The 21,522-nt window shown below is 46.8% G+C and overlaps 1 protein-coding gene across 1 annotated transcript; it reads left to right on the top strand.

The window, feature by feature from the left end:
• Nucleotides 1–4,206: 4,206 nt before the first annotated feature.
• Gs2 (glutamine synthetase 2) lies at nt 4,207–21,130 on the top strand. The gene is made up of 6 exons (XM_077706466.1): nt 4,207–4,276; nt 10,879–11,059; nt 14,794–14,955; nt 17,172–17,458; nt 18,643–19,011; nt 20,415–21,130. The coding sequence occupies exons 2-6, from the start codon at nt 10,888–10,890 to the stop codon at nt 20,526–20,528; spliced, it is 1,104 nt and encodes a 367-aa protein (XP_077562592.1). The 5' UTR covers nt 4,207–4,276; nt 10,879–10,887; the 3' UTR covers nt 20,529–21,130.
• Nucleotides 21,131–21,522: the final 392 nt, after the last annotated feature.

A 21,522-nucleotide genomic window follows, 5' to 3' on the forward strand; every position in this document is an offset into this window, starting at 1 on the left:
CGTCCATCCGTGTGCACACCATCATCCAGCGAAAATCAAGCGAAAGTCGATTTAAGCCGTGAGTGGCAGTTTCATTTAGAGAATAATCAAGGGGCAACTCACGGCTCAAATCGAATGACGGCCGGGGCGCAAATCAAATGTCACTCGGGGCGCAACGTGGTTGTCATTTCGAGTCCCCATTCTCCACACCCTCGCCATCGTCCACGGAGTGAAGATGCTACCATTTTTTATTTCTCACCTTAGGACTTTTCTGTTCAAAAGTCGTGTTCCTCGCGAGCACATCAAAGTGCACGCGTCGAATTTTGGGCCTCTCCGACGCACACAACGCCTGATTTTTTTTCTTAGTGCGGCACGTAACGCATAAGTGCGGCCTCAATAAGCGATGGAAAAAACATGGTCATAATCCCAAGGTTAGTGCAAGAATAGCAGCACTCAACTAATAACGAAGCGAAAGATAACCACTTACTACAGGACAATTGGCTCCTACTATGTTATAGCCTATGTTATAGCCTTACCACCAAGCGCACCTGGCAATTGCTCCGGGACTCAACTGACCCCTTACCCCCACCTCGTAGCACACCGGGCGAATTCCCTCATTCATGGGTCATCCAAGGATCATATCCACGCCCTTGCAAACAAATACGCACATACATCGCGTGAGTATTTCTCTCCCCGTACACAGGGCCTGCTCATCACGAATTATACGAGGGGTTTCAGCTCTGCGAACTTTAAGCTCTCTCGACGAAGTGAAAAATAATAGCCCTCTAAGGCCGTATCATGAAACGTATTGAATCTTAATCAATCTAGATGATGGTTCCCTAGAGCATCTAGTACATACTCCATCACATCCCTCGCACTTGACTTCTAGCAAACTGTGACCTTTTGTAGAGGTAAACTGGTTTCACGAATGTTGGTTCATCGCTTCCAGAACTATCCAGAAGCCAGTGGTTCTTTCCAAAGCACAACGTACAGGTTGAAGAAACACCTTACCACTCAGAACATCTTTCTGAGCCTCAAATAAGTTTTCAGCTGCGCTGCATGCCATTTCCCACGAGCTATTCTGGTCGTCGATCTCACAGAGGTGTTTAGATAGCGCGTCCCTTCCCATCTGTCTCTCACAGCGTACGGCCAAAGAATGTGTTCCTATATCGCCGACTTCCTCACTCAACAGCAAAATATGCTCGAGGTGGGGCGCCTTAAATCTCCGCCAGTCGAATGGGGTGGTCGAGTGCCCGTCAAGTGCAAGTCCTCACTCCAGTAGTTTCAATCTACTGCTTCACGGTCTGCCGCAACGACTCCAAGCCAATCCCAACGTACACCGTATTCTATCAAGAGAACATGTTGCTGGGCGTGTTGGTTTAGGTTTACGAACATACTGAGTAGCGCAAATACACAACACACAAGAAAGAAGACACGGACAGGCGCTACTTGTCCGTGTCTTCTTTCTTGTGTGTTGAGTATTTGCGCCACTCAGTATGTTCGTAAACCATATTCTATATTTAGATGATATCGGACGGACGCCGCTTTGCCGGATTTAATTCAAGACGCACTTCAACATTATTGCACAGTATGCGGGATGTATCCAGTAGGCTAATTCCACGATGGCCTGATAGTAGGCTAATTCCGTGATCCCATGCTGGCCATACCATGATGGCCTGAGGGTGGTGAGGTATGGGCTCACCATACACATGCAGTAGTTCCATACTCTCGAAGTGAAGTTGAATTTAATTAAAAAGCAGAAATTTAGACGACAATCATTATTCTGAAAATTTCGGTATTCCTAAATTTGTGGTACTGAAATATTTTTGCCCTGCAATTTTTGAAAAGCTCTTCAATCTGAAAAGCTCGTTAAAGCAGTAACCGTGAAAACTAGGTTTTATTGTGGCACGTTGTTTCGTGCCCTGCCGAATACTGCGAGAAAGTACGAGACTGATACTCAAAGTAGAACAACGGCGGATGACGTTGTGCTAGTTGCGACGCCAACTGTCGACATTCTTGTGTACAAACACGCTAATTGAAAGTAGCTCTTCCCTCCCTATGATTCATCTACATTTGCCTATATGCCGCCGAGGCGAGTATGTTCATCTGGCAATGTTTGAGGTTGTGGAGACATTCGTGGAGCGTGCCGAAATTCATTAGTGCTCCGACAAGGCGGACCTCCGGCGTCCTTGCCTGCAGAGAGGGAGGCATAAGAAGGGACAGCGCAGCCGACCACAACGACAGAGCAATGCGTACGCGTGACGGACATCAGTCATGCGTGCGCCTCAGTGCGGGCACTCGGTTCCTGCTTTTTTTCTTGTGTGTATTTGTTAATTGTCTAACAAAATTGCCGGCATATTCTTCGAGCAATTTTAGACAATCATCTCGTGTATCACGATACGGCAACATGTTCTAGTGCGATCATGACTGCCGCTTTATGGATGCCTGCCATGGCGTATGTCATTGAGTTAATTCTTGTGTACAGCCTAAGCTAAAAATGCAAATACCATAGCTGGAGTACGCAGCAGTGAGGTAACGCAGCTAGTTAAGTACCAGGTTTACACCTGGTACTTAACGGTGTCGTTAAGGCGAAAACAAGGGTTGAAGTATTGTGCTATGAATAAATAGAGCCGTTGTTTTCAAAAGCAAAAAAAAAATATCCAAAGAAGCTCTATGGAAACTTATCTGCTTACGCTAAATGCGGGATAATGCGTATTGTTCGGATGCAGACATCTCACATATGTACGCAGCATTTCCGATGCTTAAGAAGGACTTCTATGGCTTTTACTGCACCATTGATATTATTAAGTCGGTGGCCGATTCAATGCTAGAGACAACTATCTCTATCTCGTCTCGAAAGCGCAGCTACGTATACAACTATGAGGTACATTACCTGAGCAGGTTTACAATGTAAACACTTTCATGCTTACAGAAGTGTGATTAAGGGATGCAAAACAGGCAACGATGCTTCCATCCCCGCCACCTCTGCCATACGTCTTGTTAAGGGGGACTCACAGGACCACATTGGTATGGGACTTACACATTCACAACCCACCGGCTTAAAAAGCATCGTGTACCGATATGAAAGCTTTTGAAAATTCATTGAAATGTTTCTAAAGGCCTAGTTTGCTTCTTCTGGAAATAAAGCACCTATTTAATGAGATAAAAAATAAACAAGAAACGCATTTTGGTTTGTTCAATTTGCTAGGCACTCCCTGTCTATCAAGTTCGAGTTTAATTTTTTTACGTCAGTGTAGAAGTGACATATCTCTAAGATAAGCCAATTAGGCCGTCCTGAAAATTGATATGTATTTTTAAAGCTTTTCGCACTGGTACACAATCGCTTTTCCGTGGGTCATAAAGTAGTAACTCCGATAGGAATATAAACAGGCGAGTCCCCCTTAAGTGCTCGTATACCGTGCTCCCTGGGCCAGTTGTCACGGTGAAAGGTAAAAACGAATTATTTCACAAAAGCGGGTTCTCTATATTTCCTCCTTCACAATGAATTAATGGTTCCTGCTCCTAACCGAAGCTAACTTAAACGTGTTGCCCTTTACGAAGCTGCCTTGGTGGTATGGTTGGCATGCGAGGAGCTGGGCATGCCTAAATAATAGCCCGGTGCATTTCGAAGACCGCTGGTTTGTGGGTGCCTGATGCGTTGTCATTTACCCAAACCCTCGCGTTCCAGTGCACAGATCATCGAATGTCAACCTTGCGTCAGAATGCACGCTAGACTGCGCCTCGTGTTCCAGGCTCTTTGCAGTGTTCGCTGGCGATCTCCGCCGCCATCAGTGAAGGTCGCTTCACCGCCAGGCACCGCCTTCTCCAAATGTGCAATTTTCTACTCCGTGCACACGACCGGCTCTGCCCATGGCATCGTGTGGCGGCGGCGGCTTTGGCCGAGAAAACGTCGTCTCTGTCGACAGGACTTCAGACAACAGGTTGCGACAAACGGGGGAGGGGGAATGGTTGAGCTAACGTCACAGGGACACGCTATTGTACTCAATGGGCTGCGAGGCCAAATCGAATTGAACAGAGAGGGCTTGCCCACAAAATGAACATAAATGCCGCTGTTCCTTGTAACTGGACCCAGGAATTATCTCGTACCAAACGACTAGCGAACACGAAAGCGCGCACCGGTGGCGATGTAGTTTTTTTTTTCCTACCTCACGTGAGCTGACGCTTGTATAAATAAGAGTGGTGCTGCCGCGAGCGCAGAATCCGTACCTTCGGTTGAGAGGGAACAGTCTCCGAATTTGACAGGGAGGTACTCTTTGCTGACAAGTCCAACGGACAGGTAAGTGCAGCCTGCAAGGGCTCTTTTTTTTTTTTTTCATCTATTAATTAAGACGTGTGCGTTGGGAGCTGGTGGGGCGCAAGGAAGGGGAGCGACCCGCTCAGTTGGAGAATTCCAGTTTACACTTTGTACCCGATTCCCTCTGCGGTAAAAAAAAAAAACGCAATTTAAGGGGCCCCATTACAGAGGGCTTGGAATTAATTCAATCAAAGATGATGGTTGGATGTTAATTGCGCAGTGCCGACTGGGGCAAAGCACGCCAAAACAGTCGTTTTATCTGAGAGATGAAGAGGTAAATAGTAAAATTTAATCCACCTAGGGCTCTTTAACATAGCCGAAACCTTGACACACAGACGTTTCCTTTTTAACAGCAGAGCTGGTTAAGCTTTTCGCTTCGCCGTCGAGCGTTACCAGACAACTCAGCCCAAACGAGCACACGTGGGCGTGCGACTCGTGAGGAGCGCCCGGAGTTGGCCAGCCCGACCTTCGAGAGCACTCTGCCCAGCGTTCGTGGCGTGATCTCTCGCGTGCTGTTATACTGGCCAGTTCACTGGCGGGCGTTCGCTCCTGAAGTGGGGAGCACAGAAGCTGAGTTCGCGATACAAACACCAAGTTTGCGAGGCCGGTTGCCGCGGGTTCTAGCGCGTGCTTACGTGGTCCGCGTTGGGAGAAAAGCGAAAGGCTGCGGACAAAACGATCGGGGCTGCCTTTCATAGAGAACTTTGAGCGGCAAGTTCGGAAATCCATGTGAGGTGCAGCAGCCGGGTCTCCAACGAAGGGAGAGGCACCGCGAGCTCAGCTGTTTCTCCAGCCTTGCACCAGTAGTGCAAGCGGCGCCAATTTTTCGCCTCCATCATTAAACAGCCGCCCGGCTCGAAATTGAACCCGTGATTCCATTGTCTGTAGTGCAGGGCATACGCTTTTCAGCCGCGGGAGGCGAGTGTTCAAGGTTTTTTAATGCGTAGCATTTTCTTTTCCGAGTACCCCCACAGCCAGGACCGTGTAACGAACTGCATTTCCACAAAAATGCAGCTATCGCGGAAGTTCCACCTATAATGTCTATCATGGCGTGAATGGAGATAACGGGTCACACGAAATTTTGAAAAACTAAAAAATAAGAGCAATATAGAAAAATTAAGAAAAATGGCAAAATGTATACCCTATGGCATTACTACAATAATTCAGATTTCGCGATAGTTCCACATGTAATCATTCTAATAACGCAAATGGGGTTAATTGTTCGAACGAAATTTCGAAAAACTAAGAAAATAAGAAAAATATAAAATAATTACGGAAGATGTCGAACTGTGTAACGCCCTGCATTTCCACAATAATGCAGATTTCGCGAAAGTTCCAAATTTAATTCTTAAAATAACGTAAATGGAGATAATTGGCCGGACAAAATTTCGAAAAACTAAGAAATAGGGAAACTATTAAAAAATACGTAAATAGGAAAAACGTATAACGCATGGCATTTCCACAATAATGCAGATTTTGCGGAAGTTCCACCTATAACCGTAATATGATCGCAATTGTGATAACTGTTAGAAAGAAACTTTTAAACGCTAAAAAAATAAAAACATATAAAAGAAATTACGGGACATGGCGAACCGTGTAACACCCTGCCTTTCCGCAATGATGCATATTTCGCGAAAGTTCAATTTCTAATCGTTATAATAGCGTAAATTGCGATAATTGGTCGGGCAGGATTTAGAAAAACCAAAATAATTGGCTGGAAAAAAACGCACACTCAACACAAGCGACATAAGAATGCTACGCATTAGCAGATAACTCTCTGAATTTTTACAGATTTTTTTAAAGAGCGAACCTCTTTAGCAAATCGTAATTTTTTGTGTCCGCGCCTAAATATACCAAGAAATTTCTGAGCGCGCACACGTGAGCGCGGGCCTCGCGGTGACCACTTGGCAGTTAGCAAAACCAAGAAAATGCGTAGCGCTAGTCTCTACGTGCCTCGCGACGACCGCCCACGGTCCCCTGCGCACGTTTGTCAAGCCAAACATGCCCACTTAGGGAGACTGGCAAAGAGTTCTGCGACCGCCCGGCAGTTATAAAAACCAAGAGAATGCCGAGCGCTCGTGTGCGCGTGCCTGGCGGCGACCGCCCAGCCTCATCGGCGTACGCTTGCAAGCCAAGAATACGCATTCGGAAGATTGGCCAAGATTGTAAAAAAAAAAAAAAAAAACCTTCAGCGTTTGCTGTTATCGCGGCAACACTTGCTCGGAACGAGAAAGACAGGTCATAGCGCACGCCCCTCCAATGTGATGTCTGATGATTATCCCTTCCAAAAAAAATAAAGGAAGCTCACACTTATAGCTACAGTGGTGGAGCGAAACTCGTTGCGGTGGCGAAAAAGAAGGAAATCGGCTGCAATCATGGATTTAAACAGTCGTGATGGTCGTGAAGGTTGCCTACGGCTTCGCTACCTTCAAGTTTTACGCATTAGTATGAGCTTCCTTCTTTTTTTTTTTCGGGGGGGGGGGGGGGGCGGTTGGGTGAAGGAGAGGGGTAATAACGCGCCGAAACTATACACTTGAGATATGAGCCGCATCGTAGTAGAACACAACGGATTAATTTATTCTCCTGTGGACCCTTTAAGATGCAATGAAATCTTGACACACGCGTGTTTTAGTTTTTAGACTCGTCAGAAAAATGGCCGCCGCGGCAGATACCGAACCCGCGAACTAGTGCACCGAGCCGAGTACTCTGTAGAGACGGTGTAATCATCCTGAGATAATGGAAGGTTTCACACGTATGCGACCGCACCGCAACTAATTATTACGCATGAAACTTCTTCAGCGCAAACTAACGTTTGGGTTTGGGCTAGTTGGTTTGTTATTAAACAGTGAGACAGCGCTTAAACGAAGACAGTAAAAGGAAAACACAGACACGAGCGTTGTTAGAGCTCGTGTCTGTGTCTTCCTTTTACTGTCTTCGTTTAAGCGCTGCTTCACTGTTTCTTCAGCGCAAACTGTAAAAAAAAACTTTGACACCCCCCATGCCCCATGAAAAAAAAAAAAAAAAAAAAACTTGCTGACTTCAGAGGTTTGAGATTTCATAAGAATATTCACTGAAAATTTTGTACCTTAAAACACGCGTCATTGACCTCGATATTTTCGTCCCGGTTATTTCCTTGGCGTATTCGTAGCAATCGCAATCCCAATGGTCATCGCCAGAAACGCGATCGCGTAATCATCATCACCACTCTCAATTAAAGAGCGATAAGCAAGGCTGATTCGGCACCACCATGCTAAGGTGGGGATTACAGGATTGTATAGGGGCCATGCGGTGAAAGACCTGGAAATAGTGCCAACAAATTGTACGATGCCGAAAAGTGCCTGCCTGTCGCCGCATTCAAAATCTCCCAATATGAGCTACCCGGTAAGCTGACACGCCGTGCTCGCCTGTTCTGCATGTGAATGTGACGATGAGGTCTTAGGCCCGCCAGCTCCGCTTAGTGCGTCAAGCGACAACTGTGACTTGGTCCCGCTTAGGTAGACAACTAGTGAAGAACTAGGCATAGTGTTTAAGGGGGCTTTGCAGACAAAACGCAAGTTAGTTATATTCGAAAGATTGCCTCGTTAGAATAATACTGACACCGCTTTTAACGCACACTTCGCTCATATAAGCTATGTAATCAGTAAAAAGGGAACGGCCATGCGGCCCACTAGCTCATTTACTGCAATAGCACTTATGATGTCATATGCCCAGTTTTGCGATTGGCTAAAGCCGGCAAAAGCAATAGCAAATTAGGGCAGATCTTATATTGCCGAAGGAGCTATTTGCGCTTAAATGTAAGACATATTCATCTTACAGCAGTAAGAATGGCAAGATAAACAACGAAAGTAACGAAAATACACGTAAACGTAGAAGTAGTGACGGGCAGTGCTGTTGGTACTGGGCACACTATGTTTTCTTTAGCTGCCCAGCCGGCCGCCGCTTTGGAGTTGTCTTACACGACACTGAGCGAATGGCGCAAATGACGTTGTCTTATGTGACCCTCTTTGTCAAACAGGCTCTATGTTTCACGATACGATTACTTTCTACCGCAACAAGAACAAACTGGGAGCAAATGCGGTCAAAAACAAAGCAACGACAGACAATGGTCTGCGGCTGACTATGGTAGCGCCATCTAGGAGGACTGACGGCAAGCGAGGCTGCAGAGCTGAATGACGCACTGGAAGTTCGTTTGAACACCCGCCATCATGACATCAGGGTAGACGTCAAGAAAGCACACGATTTGGCGGGAAAATGAAAATTTCAACCTAAACTGATTAATTTCTCAGTGAATACGGCATCGTTTGCTGCCGGAAAAGTGCTGGGGGCACTCTAAAACACGAAATTTTTCGAATAAAACGAACTTGTATTTTGTCTGCACGGCCCTTAAGCTAAGTCGAAGGAAGAAAGGGGCGCTGAATAATATGACCAAAAAAACGTGGAACGAGTCAGCGAAATGAAAAGCCTTGGAGGAGTTCACATGTAAATGACTGAACTCCTTCTCAACAAGCTACTGTATCAATGGCAAACAAAATTGACTTGGTGTAGTCAGGCTATGCTCAAAGCTTGTTCCGATGTGTTTGATTATGCCGTGTCTACCTGAGGCGTTGGCAGAAAAGTGTTCGGTTGCAAGAACATGCCCCCGGAGTTTCCCGTAGACGCTCGAATTCCCCAAAACCACGTGCTGACAAAAACCGAAAGCGTTTTCTTCTCAGTGCGCAGCACTAAAGAGCCCGCTCCTGAGGTTTCGCGTCGTCACTCGTCGTCGGCCTCGTTGTAAGCGAGCGAACAAAGAGTACACCGAAGATAGACGCGATAGAGCGAACATGAAAGCGCAGAAGGAACGGTGGCGAAAGTGTGAGGGGGACGGCGGTATGCCCAGGAGGTGCGAGATATGCTCTTTGGCGGGGACGCGCTACCGGATAACCGAGAGAACAAAGGGGCCCCAGAAAATAGAGGGAGCATGAAAGCGGAGAATGAAAGTATAGCTAAAAATGTAAGAGGGGCGGTATGCCGAGGTTGCGCAAGATATTCTCCGCGGCGGCAGCGCTGCGAGATAACACCAGTGTAGCGTGCGCCACCGTGCGTTCGCTGATGACGCGATCCCTTCCCGAGAAGACTGCAGTTGGCACTGCGCTCGAATTTCCCATTAAGCTACGTGCACACTAGCGTCGAACTTGCCGCGCCGCCCTGCCGACGGCCACCAGCGGCGTCGCGCCGGCCGACGGCAGGGCGGCACGGCAAGTTCGACACTAGTATGCACGTTCCTTTAGGGAGTGTTGTAATCACCAGCCCTTTTTACCATTTAGTATACTTAATGGCTTAGTAACTTAACATGAAACATACAGTCAGGCTAGTTTGCCCACGAAGTGATATATGGACCATTTTCGTTGTATACTTTGATATACAACATCGGCTTACAGAGTGGCCGAAGGGGTTCTACACTTTGGGCTAGGATTCATGCCGCTATCAAGGTGATCCGTCTGGCGATCTACATTTTCATCAAAAGAAAGCGCTTAATTCTTATTGTGCTCGCACACCTGTCGACAGTGTAGCTGTTCTGAGTTATGTTCCCAATAAATATACGCAAAGAAAAGCAGCAAATAGGGTCAGAGCAATACCTATTTATAGCAGAGATCCCCTAACAGGCTAGAGAAAATTTGCGCAGAATCATTTGTCTGCACATTTCCAAGCACAGCAGTATCATTCAACCACCTGTGAAAAAGCCGAAAAGTTTGTTACCCGGAATCTCCTTATTACGCAACACTGAAAAATTTCGAAAACTCGAGATGGGGACTTGTGGCCGAGTTTTTTAACTCCCGTTGTGAATCATGAAGTTGAATGTTTTTTTTTTCTTTACCTTATTTTATCGCCTATTTCCTAGCTGTATAAAACTATATTAAACTGTATTAAGATTATTAAACTGTTTACCGGCTGCATTTTTTTTCATTTTTACGTCTCTGGTTAGCCTCTGTAGAACTGTCGCACAAAATGAATCAATCCTGCCAAGCAACTCTGTTTTTAAGGCTTTTCAATTTTACGGACTGATACCCTCCGCTAGACATACAATGCACGTAGACCTGAAAGCCAACCCTTTCAACACTACTTTCTTGGGGTTAGTGGTGCTAGTCAATGAAAAACACCTCAAACAGGTCGTTTAACAACTGCCCTATAAATATTCCTATGACCGCCTCTTACCGTAGGACACATAAAGTTGGAACTATCTGGTGCATTTTCGGGCAAGAGTATGCAATGACTGGGTAACGGATGGTTGTACAATGCCCTGCAGCCCATATGCAACGGTGTAGGGCTGAAATAAACAGCCCCATTATTAAACTTCCCAGCGCATCCGTCCATCCTCGAGTGAAGGAAGACGCGAATCAAGTGCGCCATAGTCGTAGGTATAAGCAGCTAGTGATTGTTGTTGCCTTTGGGAGGTTACAATACATGTCTGGAAGTCTGAAGGCACAGTAAGGTAGCTTTACCAGCATCGTTGAGCTTGCTCTAATTAGTCTGACAACATTACTTCGGTGTGTTCGAACATAAACAGCCCGTGCTGTTCTCTCGTGTGCTGGCTGTAATTGCAGGGTTTTCCAATGGGCTCCCCCGTGCCCACCGGCTCTAACGATCCCGCATTGCTGGCGAAGTACCTTAGCCTGCCCCAGCCCCACGACCAAATTCAGTGCACTTACGTATGGATCGATGGCACTGGGCAGAATCTTCGCTGCAAAACAAGAACCATCGGCTTCGAGCCGACGAAACCCGAAGGTAAGTGCTGTCAATCCGCCACACGGACTGAAAAAAACGTCCGTCTCACGCACTGAGGGCATGAACGAAACGCTGCGCATATCCCAATTGGCACCTGCCAAAGACGGTTGTCACTAACGGACTCCATTGTATCCTAACCTCAATCGTTGGCTAAGTCCGGACATGGTGTAGGTATTATTCACCGTAAGGCCAGTGTCTGTCGCACTGACACCATCATGATGTTGTCAACCTAAGGTCAGCGTGAGGTGCCCTATAGTCCGTCTTTCTTTCAGTAAAACAAAGACAAACATAATTTTCAGCAACTTGCAATTTTGGTTTACTGCTTCCCCCTAGAACTTTACTCCCTGGTTTGCGCTGTGTAAAACGTCTACAAGATACGTGTTGCGAAGCTGTTCTTGCCTTTTATTCCACAGAAAAATCGTTCAGCTCAATTGCGTTGCTTCGAACAACGCACAGCAGTCATTTGAAGAGACACGGACGCAAATCACCTGTCCTCTTGGATGTTACACTATCACGAGAAGAAACGACAAGGCACAAGAAAAACCACACGACAAACACAGTAGATGTAAAGGGACCCTGAAACACTTTCTTCAACTTTTTGAAAATATTAATTGCTTGCAGAATGTAGTCACCCAACACACCTAGTACTTAGATTTGGGGGCCGCAAAATACCTCAGCCAAAAATTACTGCTCTAGGCCAATCAGATAACTTGAAAACTAGGTCAAAACATTTTTCTCTCTTTCCCGGTCTTGACGTTCCCCGACGGATCGAGTTACGTCACTAAGGCCATGTAGCGGCTGTTGGCCGGTTTTTTTTTTTTTTTTTTCAGTTGCAGCAATGAACACTTTTCGATTGCAACTTAACAAAAAGCCACAAAAACAAAGCAGAAATGGAATGCGTATCTGGTGCGACGGGCAAATCGCGCAGTGCCGCTCCGTGTTAGCGATAACTATAGCTTTTGCATTGCTTCCAGACGCGAAGGAAAGAGCGAAAGCGCCTATATAAAGTGTTGAAGGGTCCCTTTAAACCACCTACGAGAATCCATTAAAGCCCTAATAACGGGCTAGTGAGAACACACAGGGCAGTCCATCGCTCAAGGTTGTTTTTTCAGGCCGGGCAGCTATACCAGGTAAGGAAAAAATAAGGTAAAAAACATCACCGAAGACACCTCGTTACTTATTATAGGTCGTTAGTTCGGAAGCAATAATATTTAATTTCCGAACGAGTTTGCCGGTATTGTGGGTGCCGCCATGCGCCACGCAGAGCGCCCTGGCTCGTCGGTGACTGCTGCGCCAATGGGCGAGGTAGCGGTTTTGTGCGAAGCTCGCGGTGGTGCGTGCTAAAACCAAGTGTCATGTAATCATCGCCATCATTGTTTTTCATTTGCTTTGTCTTTCTCTGCGTTACTTTGACTTTTTTACTTGGAGCTTTGGCCAAATATCCCTCGTTAGGCCTGAATTTCCGCTTAATATTTGGTAGCTTGAACTTTAGGCCTAACGCCATGCCAAACAACGTAAAAGTCCCCGTACGTCAAGCTGTAGGTAGCGATTAACGACGCTGAACCTCATAACTTAACATTAGACATAACGGTGGGCTACCGCATACCCACGCCGTTAGGCCCTCTAAGGCACTGCCGTGGTTCAACTTCACCACAACGCAGTTGAGTCGCGAAAACTTGCCATCAACCAATAAAATTTCCAAGGTGGCAGCAAAAAACATGCCATTTGACTTTAAAAATGTCATTTAGGCAGTGGCACTGCGCAATTCAGAACACCATGCTTGCAATGCGAGGTGCCTCTTTGAGTCAAATCGTATGCTCAACATGGGCTCGGCACTGGCTCGGCATTTGTATATATATAGTTTGCCGAAATTTCACTCTTGGCTACACAGGTTGGCCAATTGAGCACCTTGGGTGAAGCTTTGCCACGTGACTGGCTTAGTGTGTGAGGGGGAATAAACACTTTATTGGAACGAGTGATTGGAGGTGGCATGAGGTGGCATGAGGAGTGGCATGAGGAGTTGGCATGAGGTGGCATGAGGAGTGGCTCTTAGGTGGCGAACGTAGTCTGTAGGATGCGCTATTCCTGGCTGGCTGCCCGGGTTCCAGCAATGACTTCGTGTTACGCGGAAAGTTTCGAGTGGGTCAGTCGGTCCACCCGCTGCTCGTAGGTAGGGGTGGGTGGGGATGGGTGATAAAGAGGAAGATGGCTGTTACTCCCAGGCCAAGTGGTACATGGCTGTGACTCCCATGCCAAGTGATACGGTGCCAGACGATGGGCCGTGAGTACAGGTCATGTTGTGAGTACAGGTCACGATTCTATGGCGATAGTATGATTATCCTGAGTTTGAAGACATCGAATGGCAATGGATTCGTGCCAAACGAGTCAAGGGTGAGCGGGGAAAATCTGCGGTGGCTGATGTGGTAGTGGGTGAGGTGATCGTAGGGGGGGGGGGGGGGGTGGTAAGAGGGGTATCTGGCCAAGGATTCTGGCAGTCGGAGATGGCCTGGCGTGCATACTCACAGGCATAGCACTTAGTGGTTCGCATAGTTTCCGGGAGGTCAGCATCCCTGGATGGATGTCGGAAAAGTGGGGGTGACGTCGAAGCATACAGAGGGACCTGAGTGGAATGCGGCCCTAGAGACATCGATGGCAGGCTTCTTGCGAGTCAGTGAGCACAGAGACGTAGTATCGGTCTGAAGTGGCTTCCAGAGCAATGTCTACGGTCTACCTCTCCGGCTGTTATGGCGCTGGTGGAGTGGATGGTGGCTGTCGACATATGTTGCAAGCGGCGGTGTACGACTGCGACGACTTTCCGATTGTATTGTGTTCGCCAAAACATGACGCGCCGCCGCCAATAGAGACGTCAAGGCGGCGAATATATGCGTTCGCAGCCAGTAGGCGCGCTCCTATTCTTTTTTTTTTTTTTGTATGTCGGACGCACAAGCTATGGCAGGCGTCGCGTCGCAGCGATGCATATTTGAAGCCCCTGCATATCCAGCACGACGCCGACAGGTTTGTCACATTCTTCTCTCAATTGGCATTTAATAAGTTCGCTTCAAAACAAAATATAACACCATATACGTAGGGAAGAATAAAGAGCGAGTGTACGAAAGCCATTCACTTACACTCGTGGCTAAGCTGTGAAGCCTTAGACGCAGAATATCCTTGTTCGGAAGCTGATAGACAGTGCTACGTGCATGAGTCTCTTATTGTACCTTCATTAGCGCTGTTTTGAATTCTACACAACATGAATCAACTAGCCCACATAACTGTCTTTGCTCAGTTCGACTACCTTTTTACTGAAGAGCATACACCTGCCGTTACACATACGCTGTCCTCAAGAACATAAATTACGCGGAGGGGAGTTTACGAACAACTCGGAAAATGATCCGCCTCCTTACCCGAGAGGGTGAAAGATGTAAGGACTCCGTATTTACACGCTCTCGTGTTTGTACCATCTGGCCTTTTCGGTCTCTTGTCATTTCTTTGCGCGTTAGTAATCACTTTAAAGTTAGCACACACCCAACTTTCATTCATACTCGTGCTAGTTGTCTCACTAAATAAGTGTCCATTCCAGAAAATCAACAGTGAGAAGGATAACAACGTTGATAAGGTTATCAGGAAAAGAAAAACAGCGACTCTTAAAACGACGATTAATGCGCGAAAAGTTAAAAGTATATAGCGGATAGTAAGGTCCTTTGAAAAAATGCTCTTCGGTTACTGCGCTGCAGAGCTGCCGATATGGAACTTCGACGGTTCAAGCACGGGCCAAGCTGAAGGTAAAAATTCGGATGTGGACATCTACCCTGTGGCGCTGTACCGAGACCCGTTCCTGGGCGGACCCAACAAGCTCGTCCTGTGTGAAACCTACAACTACGACCACACGGCTCACGGTAAACGCACACCTTGCGCTGTATGCCCTGCAAAAGGTTCAAGCAGTCACTAGAATACGTCTATTTGTCGGCTGGAAAGGGATAGAGGGCTGTTGAGATGATAGAGGACTTTGAGGAGCCCAGTTAAGTAATGAAGTGTTGCTTACCTCTGTGGCTAAACATAAAAGTGTACATACAATGCGCATTTCGGGAAGATAAGAAATTTGTGCTGTGACCTTTTAATTGAGACTTAAAGCACCCAGCCACCTCAAAAGAAATGATGGCTGACCGAGTTCTGGTTGGGAAGCGAGAGTAACTGTTTAGGGAAACGCTCAGGTGGAAGATATTGTAACCGCACCCAATAAAACGATATGGAGCAAGGCAGAACATCGATATTTACGAGAGATAACATATGGACCTCATGAAGAGCTTAAATTGGACCGAGATACTGGATGAAAAGTTTGGTGACGCAAACTAAAGTAAGATGGAATGAGGTGAAAGCAAGTTCGTGAGCAAATATTGGATTGGGAAATCCACCATGGGGGACGTTCATACCACTGTGTACCACCAATGAGTAGTCATGAAGGAAGAAATAACCATTTATAAACACTTACCGAACGTTGCAGTGCTTTCCATTGCACAGTTAGTGTAATTATTAGTTAAAATAAATTAACTAGATGCCTGGTCAATGGAGACACCGGCGCTTGATAGGTGACCACTGCTCTGCATAGTAAATATAGTTGCGAACACTGAGGTCTCTGTAAATGTTGTGGTAACGCAAGAGGTTTGCCAACGAATAAAAATACAACAAAGAAACCTCTGATCATTACTACTTACTATGGCGGCCTTGGGCGCTCCCACGCGACGCAATATCGCAAAGCCTGACGGGAGAACAGGCTGCAGCGCATCATTTGAAGCAGACCCCAAAGCTTCTGTACAATTAAATTGGGCAAGTTTTACCTACAATATCTAAAAACATTTTACATCAACGGTATTTACGGGGAAATTTCACGCGCGATTGTTTTTTGAGTCTCTTGGCTCAATACAAGAAGAAACGTTCTCCCTAAAACAAAGTATATCAAATCAAATCAAATCATTTTATATTCCAGAATGAATTCTGGACGGTTCCCTGACTAAAAGCTGTTAATCAGCTTGACGAAGGGCAGGGAGCCGTTACATCCTTCCGAATGTTGCTAAAAGAGCGTACAGCAACGCTGCTACGTTTGTGAAACAGTGTTAACGAATATATCTGCCCTACTGTCATCTAGGTATGTTAAATAGCCCTTGTGCGGAAGTCTAAACTGTCACAAAATATTCCCCAAAAATGTTCATTTGAAGTACAGTTTAGTGAACGATAAAACTGGGTGCAGTACTTTCTTTTATATTCACCATGAAATGAAGAAGCATGTCGCAAGAGCTCCCTGAGTGTTTTTTTGGCAGCGAGGTCATATCATAAAGAGGACGATCGCTCGGAATTGCGCTGCCTGTAAGAATGTATCTTTACATGGAGGCTAACTAGGCCACGGAAAGCATCTGTAATCTGTTTGACCTTCGGTAAACACACCTGATTCGTGCACCGCAGTGAAATAGCAATTATGACAAAGTAAAACTTTCCCGCGAATAAATGCCTAGGGTAGCTTCACCTTGCGTGGCACTCTCACCCGCTTTCTTTTTGCAACGCGCTCGACTCAAAACTGACGTGCAAAAGTGCAATGGGAGCTGTTTCCACGGCAGTATAGCAACCATTTAATCGCGCTTAAGCTATCCGGAAATGCTTGCCGTTGCATCGTTCATAGAACTTGATACCAACATATACTAGAGGGAAATCTGTCATTAGCGTTTAGGTGACATGCGGTTCAGCGAATGTGGCGTAATTTACGGGTAGGAACGTTTCACCTGTCCTTGTCATGGCTCGCCGAGAAGCTTGAAAGTTGCCTGTGGCTGCCAAAAAGAAAAACACCAATAATATTGTAAACAATTACTTAGAGTTATTTTAATATTTTGAGCTTTCTGCGCGACGAAGACAAATCTTACCTATTGTTATTGATTTTGGCTCCAAGAAAGAAAAAAAGGTTGGCACGGCAAGCCAAGTAGGCTTGGAACGTCGTTCTACTATGTTAGCGACCACGGCGGCATGCGATTGAAGCGACAGGCTTCCCTCTAGTATACGTTACCATGAAACTGGATGCAGGAAGCGTTCGCGCTCCTTATTTCGCATTCTCGCTTCATCTACGCAGAGACGAACAAGCGACAGGCGTGCAAGATAGTCATGGACAAATGCAAGGACCAGAAGCCCTGGTTCGGCATCGAGCAAGAGTACACGCTGCTCGATCTGGACGGGCGGCCGTACCGCTGGCCCAAGCAGGGCTTCCCGGGACCCCAGGGGCCCTACTACTGCGGGGTGGGCGCCCACTGCGCCTACGGCCGAGGCGTGGTGGAGTCCCACTACCGGGCCTGCCTCTACGCCGGCGTCAAAGTAGCCGGAACCAACGCGGAGGTCATGCCTGCGCAGTGGGAGTTCCAGGTGAGCACGACGTTGTGGACCCCGAAACCCCTCGCGCCTAAAATGCGAAGCATCACAGAGCTATAACAGAGCAGAGAACCGGTCACGGTACGACACCCGGTGAATGTCCGTCGCCACTGCGCATGCACAAAGGCGGCGGAACCGGTTTTGCGCATGCGCTGGTCCACCGACACTGCTCCGGGCGCGTTACCGGTTTTCCGCTCTTCTGTAACTGCATACTGCAAAAAATATCCATCATCTCACCGGAACCACCAAAAGAACAAATGGAACAATTCGACGAAATTGTGGGTTAAACCCTTCAATTAAACTCGTTTTCAGCACCTTTTACCATTGTCATGCTGGCTGGCCTGCCAAGCCGTCTCGCCATCGCCTAGCATGCGCTCTTCGCGCCATTACACCTTAGGCTGAAGGTAGTAATAGCTTTATTTTGGAAACATTGAGGTGATTGCACCACTGAGTTGTTCACTGAGTCATCTAGACAGCGGGGTTCCCGATGTTTGGGGAGCTCGGTGTCTTCAGTCAACTGGGCGAGGGCTTCTTGCACGAGGGGAGCTGGGCTACAGATGGCAGCCTCCCACTCGGGTAAGGGTGATATGTTATGGAGGATGGGATGGTTTCTTCTACGTGATGAGCGTATTATTTCACATGACCAAATTATGTGGTGAAGTGATGCTCGTTCCACAGAACAGAAGGGGCAAGCGTCCTTATATTCCCGAGGATATATGATGGACATGAGATGTGGAGAGGGGGAATTGCAATGATTGAAGCTGCCTGAGAAGGACTGCATGCCTTCGACTAGGCTGAAAGTATCAGCTTCGTGAAAGCAAGGTACAATCTGACCTTAGATCATGGCGCCACTACAAGGCGCTTCTCGTCACCTCCTTTTTTTTACTTTCTTGCTTGCTAGCTTGCTTGCTTGTTTGTTTGAAAGCGGCGGGCAGATACAAACATCCAAACCATTTTTAATACTGCTTTCGAGCAATAAGCAACGATGAGGATCTCTTAGGCTGTTCCGTAGATGACGTGCCATAGGTGTCACGAAATACAAGGTCATATTTTAATGCATTCATAGCGCCATATAAGAGCGATAAGCCATGGTCACGGCCATGGCTATGGAAATTGTTGTTAAAGTATTATTTCGATGGTCACGATGCTGGTGCCATATAGTGTCGCCTTTTCTTCAGGTTGGTCCGTGCGAAGGAATCAGGGCTGGCGACGACCTCTGGATGGCCCGCTTCATCCTGCACCGGGTGGCCGAAGACTACGGGCTCACGGTGACGCTCGACCCGAAGCCCATCCCGGGCGACTGGAACGGCGCTGGGGCGCACACAAACTTCAGCACGCTGAAAATGCGGCAGCCGGAGGGCATCAAGTACATCGAGAAGGCCATCGAGCAGCTTTCTAAGAACCACAAAGAGCACATCCGGGCCTACGACCCACACGGGGGCCTCGACAACGAGCGACGCCTGACGGGAAAGCACGAAACCTCCAGCATACACGACTTCTCGTCGGGCGTGGCGGACCGCGGGGCCAGCGTCCGGATACCGCGACAGGTTACATTCGCTCCACCGCACTTCCATGCAAATTTGCCCTCGCTGTCGCTGGGACATATTCGAGAAATGACGGTGGCGTCACCGAACCACGGGCACAAAAATACCCCACCAGGCGCCTAGCGTGAGCTATAAGCGAGGCCGAGGGAACGACAGTACTGCGGAGAAGGAAGAGGATGCGTCTTTTAGCGCACGCAGCGCGTGCGCAGTTGGGATTTTGGGGAAGTGCGGCGGTGGCCTGCCGCCCCGCCGTACCACCGTCCACCCGGTAATGACAGCGCAGAGTTAGAAAGTCCCGACGCACCGAAAACCTCGCGCCGTATCGGCCCCAGCACATGCGGAGGACGCAGGTTTTGCGAAAAAGCGGCGTAGACAATTAGCGGGTCCGATAAAAAGCTAAATGGTTCCTGCAGCTGATGTTAGGCGTAATGTTAGGCTGTGAGGTTTAACGTCTTGAAACGGTGCCCACAACTTGACGTACAAAGATTTTGCCGTCGCTTGCCAGGTCGCTAAGCTTAGCATTAGGGCTGCCAAACAAACTCAGGCCGGGCTTTTAAAGTCACGGAGAGAAGAAGGAAATGACAGAAAGGGGAAAAGATTTGGTGGTGCTCTCGCGCCCACATCTCAAGCCACAGATGCGTAGATATCATGTGCAACTCGAATTAAGATTGTCGGCAGTGGCACTCACCCAGATAGACGTGATGTACAACGCTTTATAAAACGGCGAGCCAACTCAATTCTTCCGGTCGGTCGGTCGGTCAATCAATCAATCAATCAATCAATCAATCAATCAATCAATCAATCAATCAATCAATCAATCAATCAATCAATCAATCAATCAATCAATCAATCAATCAATCAATCAATCAATGAATCAATGAATCAATCAATCAATCAATCAATCAATCAATCAATCAATCACTTAGAGCGCAAGCACTAAGAGTGTTGACCACAATAAATATATGCGCTGACTCTGAGTCATGTGCGCCCATCAGAAGCTTAGCAAAGTGGCACATAACCACAGAGTATTGCACATGCCCACGGTGGTCTATTCGACAACGATTTGTGGGCAGGAATGCAGGCACCTTTATTACGATATTTCGTGGTAGACGTCATTTTCTCGTTTTCAGATTTACTTATGACAATGCTTCCTTATGTCTACATCTAGGAATATTTATTTTAAGAAAGATAAGCGTCACCATAAAGTTTCTTCGGTGGTAACAGCGATACTAGCATGTTTTGTACTCGAACTTGTAAAAGTTAGAGCGAATGCCTGGAGCCTGCACGAAGCTAATATGCACTTTGGTCGCACCATACCACGCCTGGATGCTCGAAAGAACTGTGGGAACGTGCCGGTTAGTTAATAACTGTTCGTGCCTTAACACTGTCGCGTCTCTTCTCAACAGGTCCAGGCAGATGGCATGGGCTACTTGGAAGACCGGAGGCCAGCTTCCAACTGCGACCCCTACAGCGTGACCCGGGCGATCGTCTGCACCGTCTGCCTCAACCAAGCACCGTGACGTGTGAATTGGTCTGCAGCGCAGTCGGGAAAATTATTGGCATGATCTCGAACTCCCAATTAGCGTCCCATAAGGGCCGTGCGTGCATACGCTGCCACAGGAGCACCTTAGAATATGCAGCCTAACGGTATACTTATAAATTAATGAAAGTTTATTTCTCTTGTTAGGAGAATACATTTTATGTACCTCAATATACTTATGCTACGACAATACCAATCACAATTATTTTTATAACGCACTACTAGTTGTAGATTGTACACAAGCAAGTCGCAAGCAAACACCAACTTAGTAACATTAGCGTTTATATTAAAATATCGGTAAATCCATTATGACTTTGCCGGTTCCTCTTTTTTTCTTGCTAGGAAAGCATTTTCACATCTTATAACAGTTACATGCACCATGCGTAGTTGAAACAAAAAGTAACGCGTACTTTACTAATTAAAAGCAAACATTGCTGTGGCATTAAAATGATGTGGTGCGCTCAGCAGGGTATTTGACTGGCGAAATTCTCAGCGTTAGAGACTCAAATACTTAACCATCAGTTGATTTGCTTGATATGTCAGCAAAAGCCAAAAGGAATAAACTGTATTTTGCATTGTTCACTTTTCTTGTAATGACATTCTTAAACATTACTACATTTTGGATGCAGGTATGGCTACGATTTGTTTTCAATCAATCAAATCAGTTTATTTCAACACAAAGTGCTGAGGACCCTGAACAAAAAGCCTCAGAAAGGGCTTGAAAGGGTCCACGGCCCTTATACAAAGCAGATGCGACCAGAACAGACCTTGAACACATAAAATTTAGAAGCATGTAACAGATGGTTGATTAGCAGATACGGTACATCATGAAATTCACACAATCACACATAATAATATTCGCACACATGGTACAACATAACATTCACATACATAAAACGGATGATACATAACAGTCTTATACACATGGTGCATTGTTCAAGTGAAATGGCAATTGATAACGTAGCATTTGTTCG

Source organism: Haemaphysalis longicornis, unplaced genomic scaffold, assembly GCF_048455015.1.
Source record: "Haemaphysalis longicornis isolate Haplotype H1 unplaced genomic scaffold, Haemaphysalis longicornis Haplotype H1 scaffold_4, whole genome shotgun sequence".
NCBI lineage: Eukaryota > Metazoa > Arthropoda > Arachnida > Ixodida > Ixodidae > Haemaphysalis > Haemaphysalis longicornis.

Coding starts and splice junctions, on each gene's coding strand:
- Gs2 (XM_077706466.1), top strand. CDS start 10,888: ATGGGCTCCCCCGTGCCCACCGGCTCTAACGATCCCGCATTGCTGGCG. Junction 17,459..18,642: donor CTGCGCAGTGGGAGTTCCAG/GTGAGCACGACG, acceptor CCTTTTCTTCAG/GTTGGTCCGTGCGAAGGAAT. Junction 19,012..20,414: donor GCGTCCGGATACCGCGACAG/GTTACATTCGCT, acceptor TCTTCTCAACAG/GTCCAGGCAGATGGCATGGG.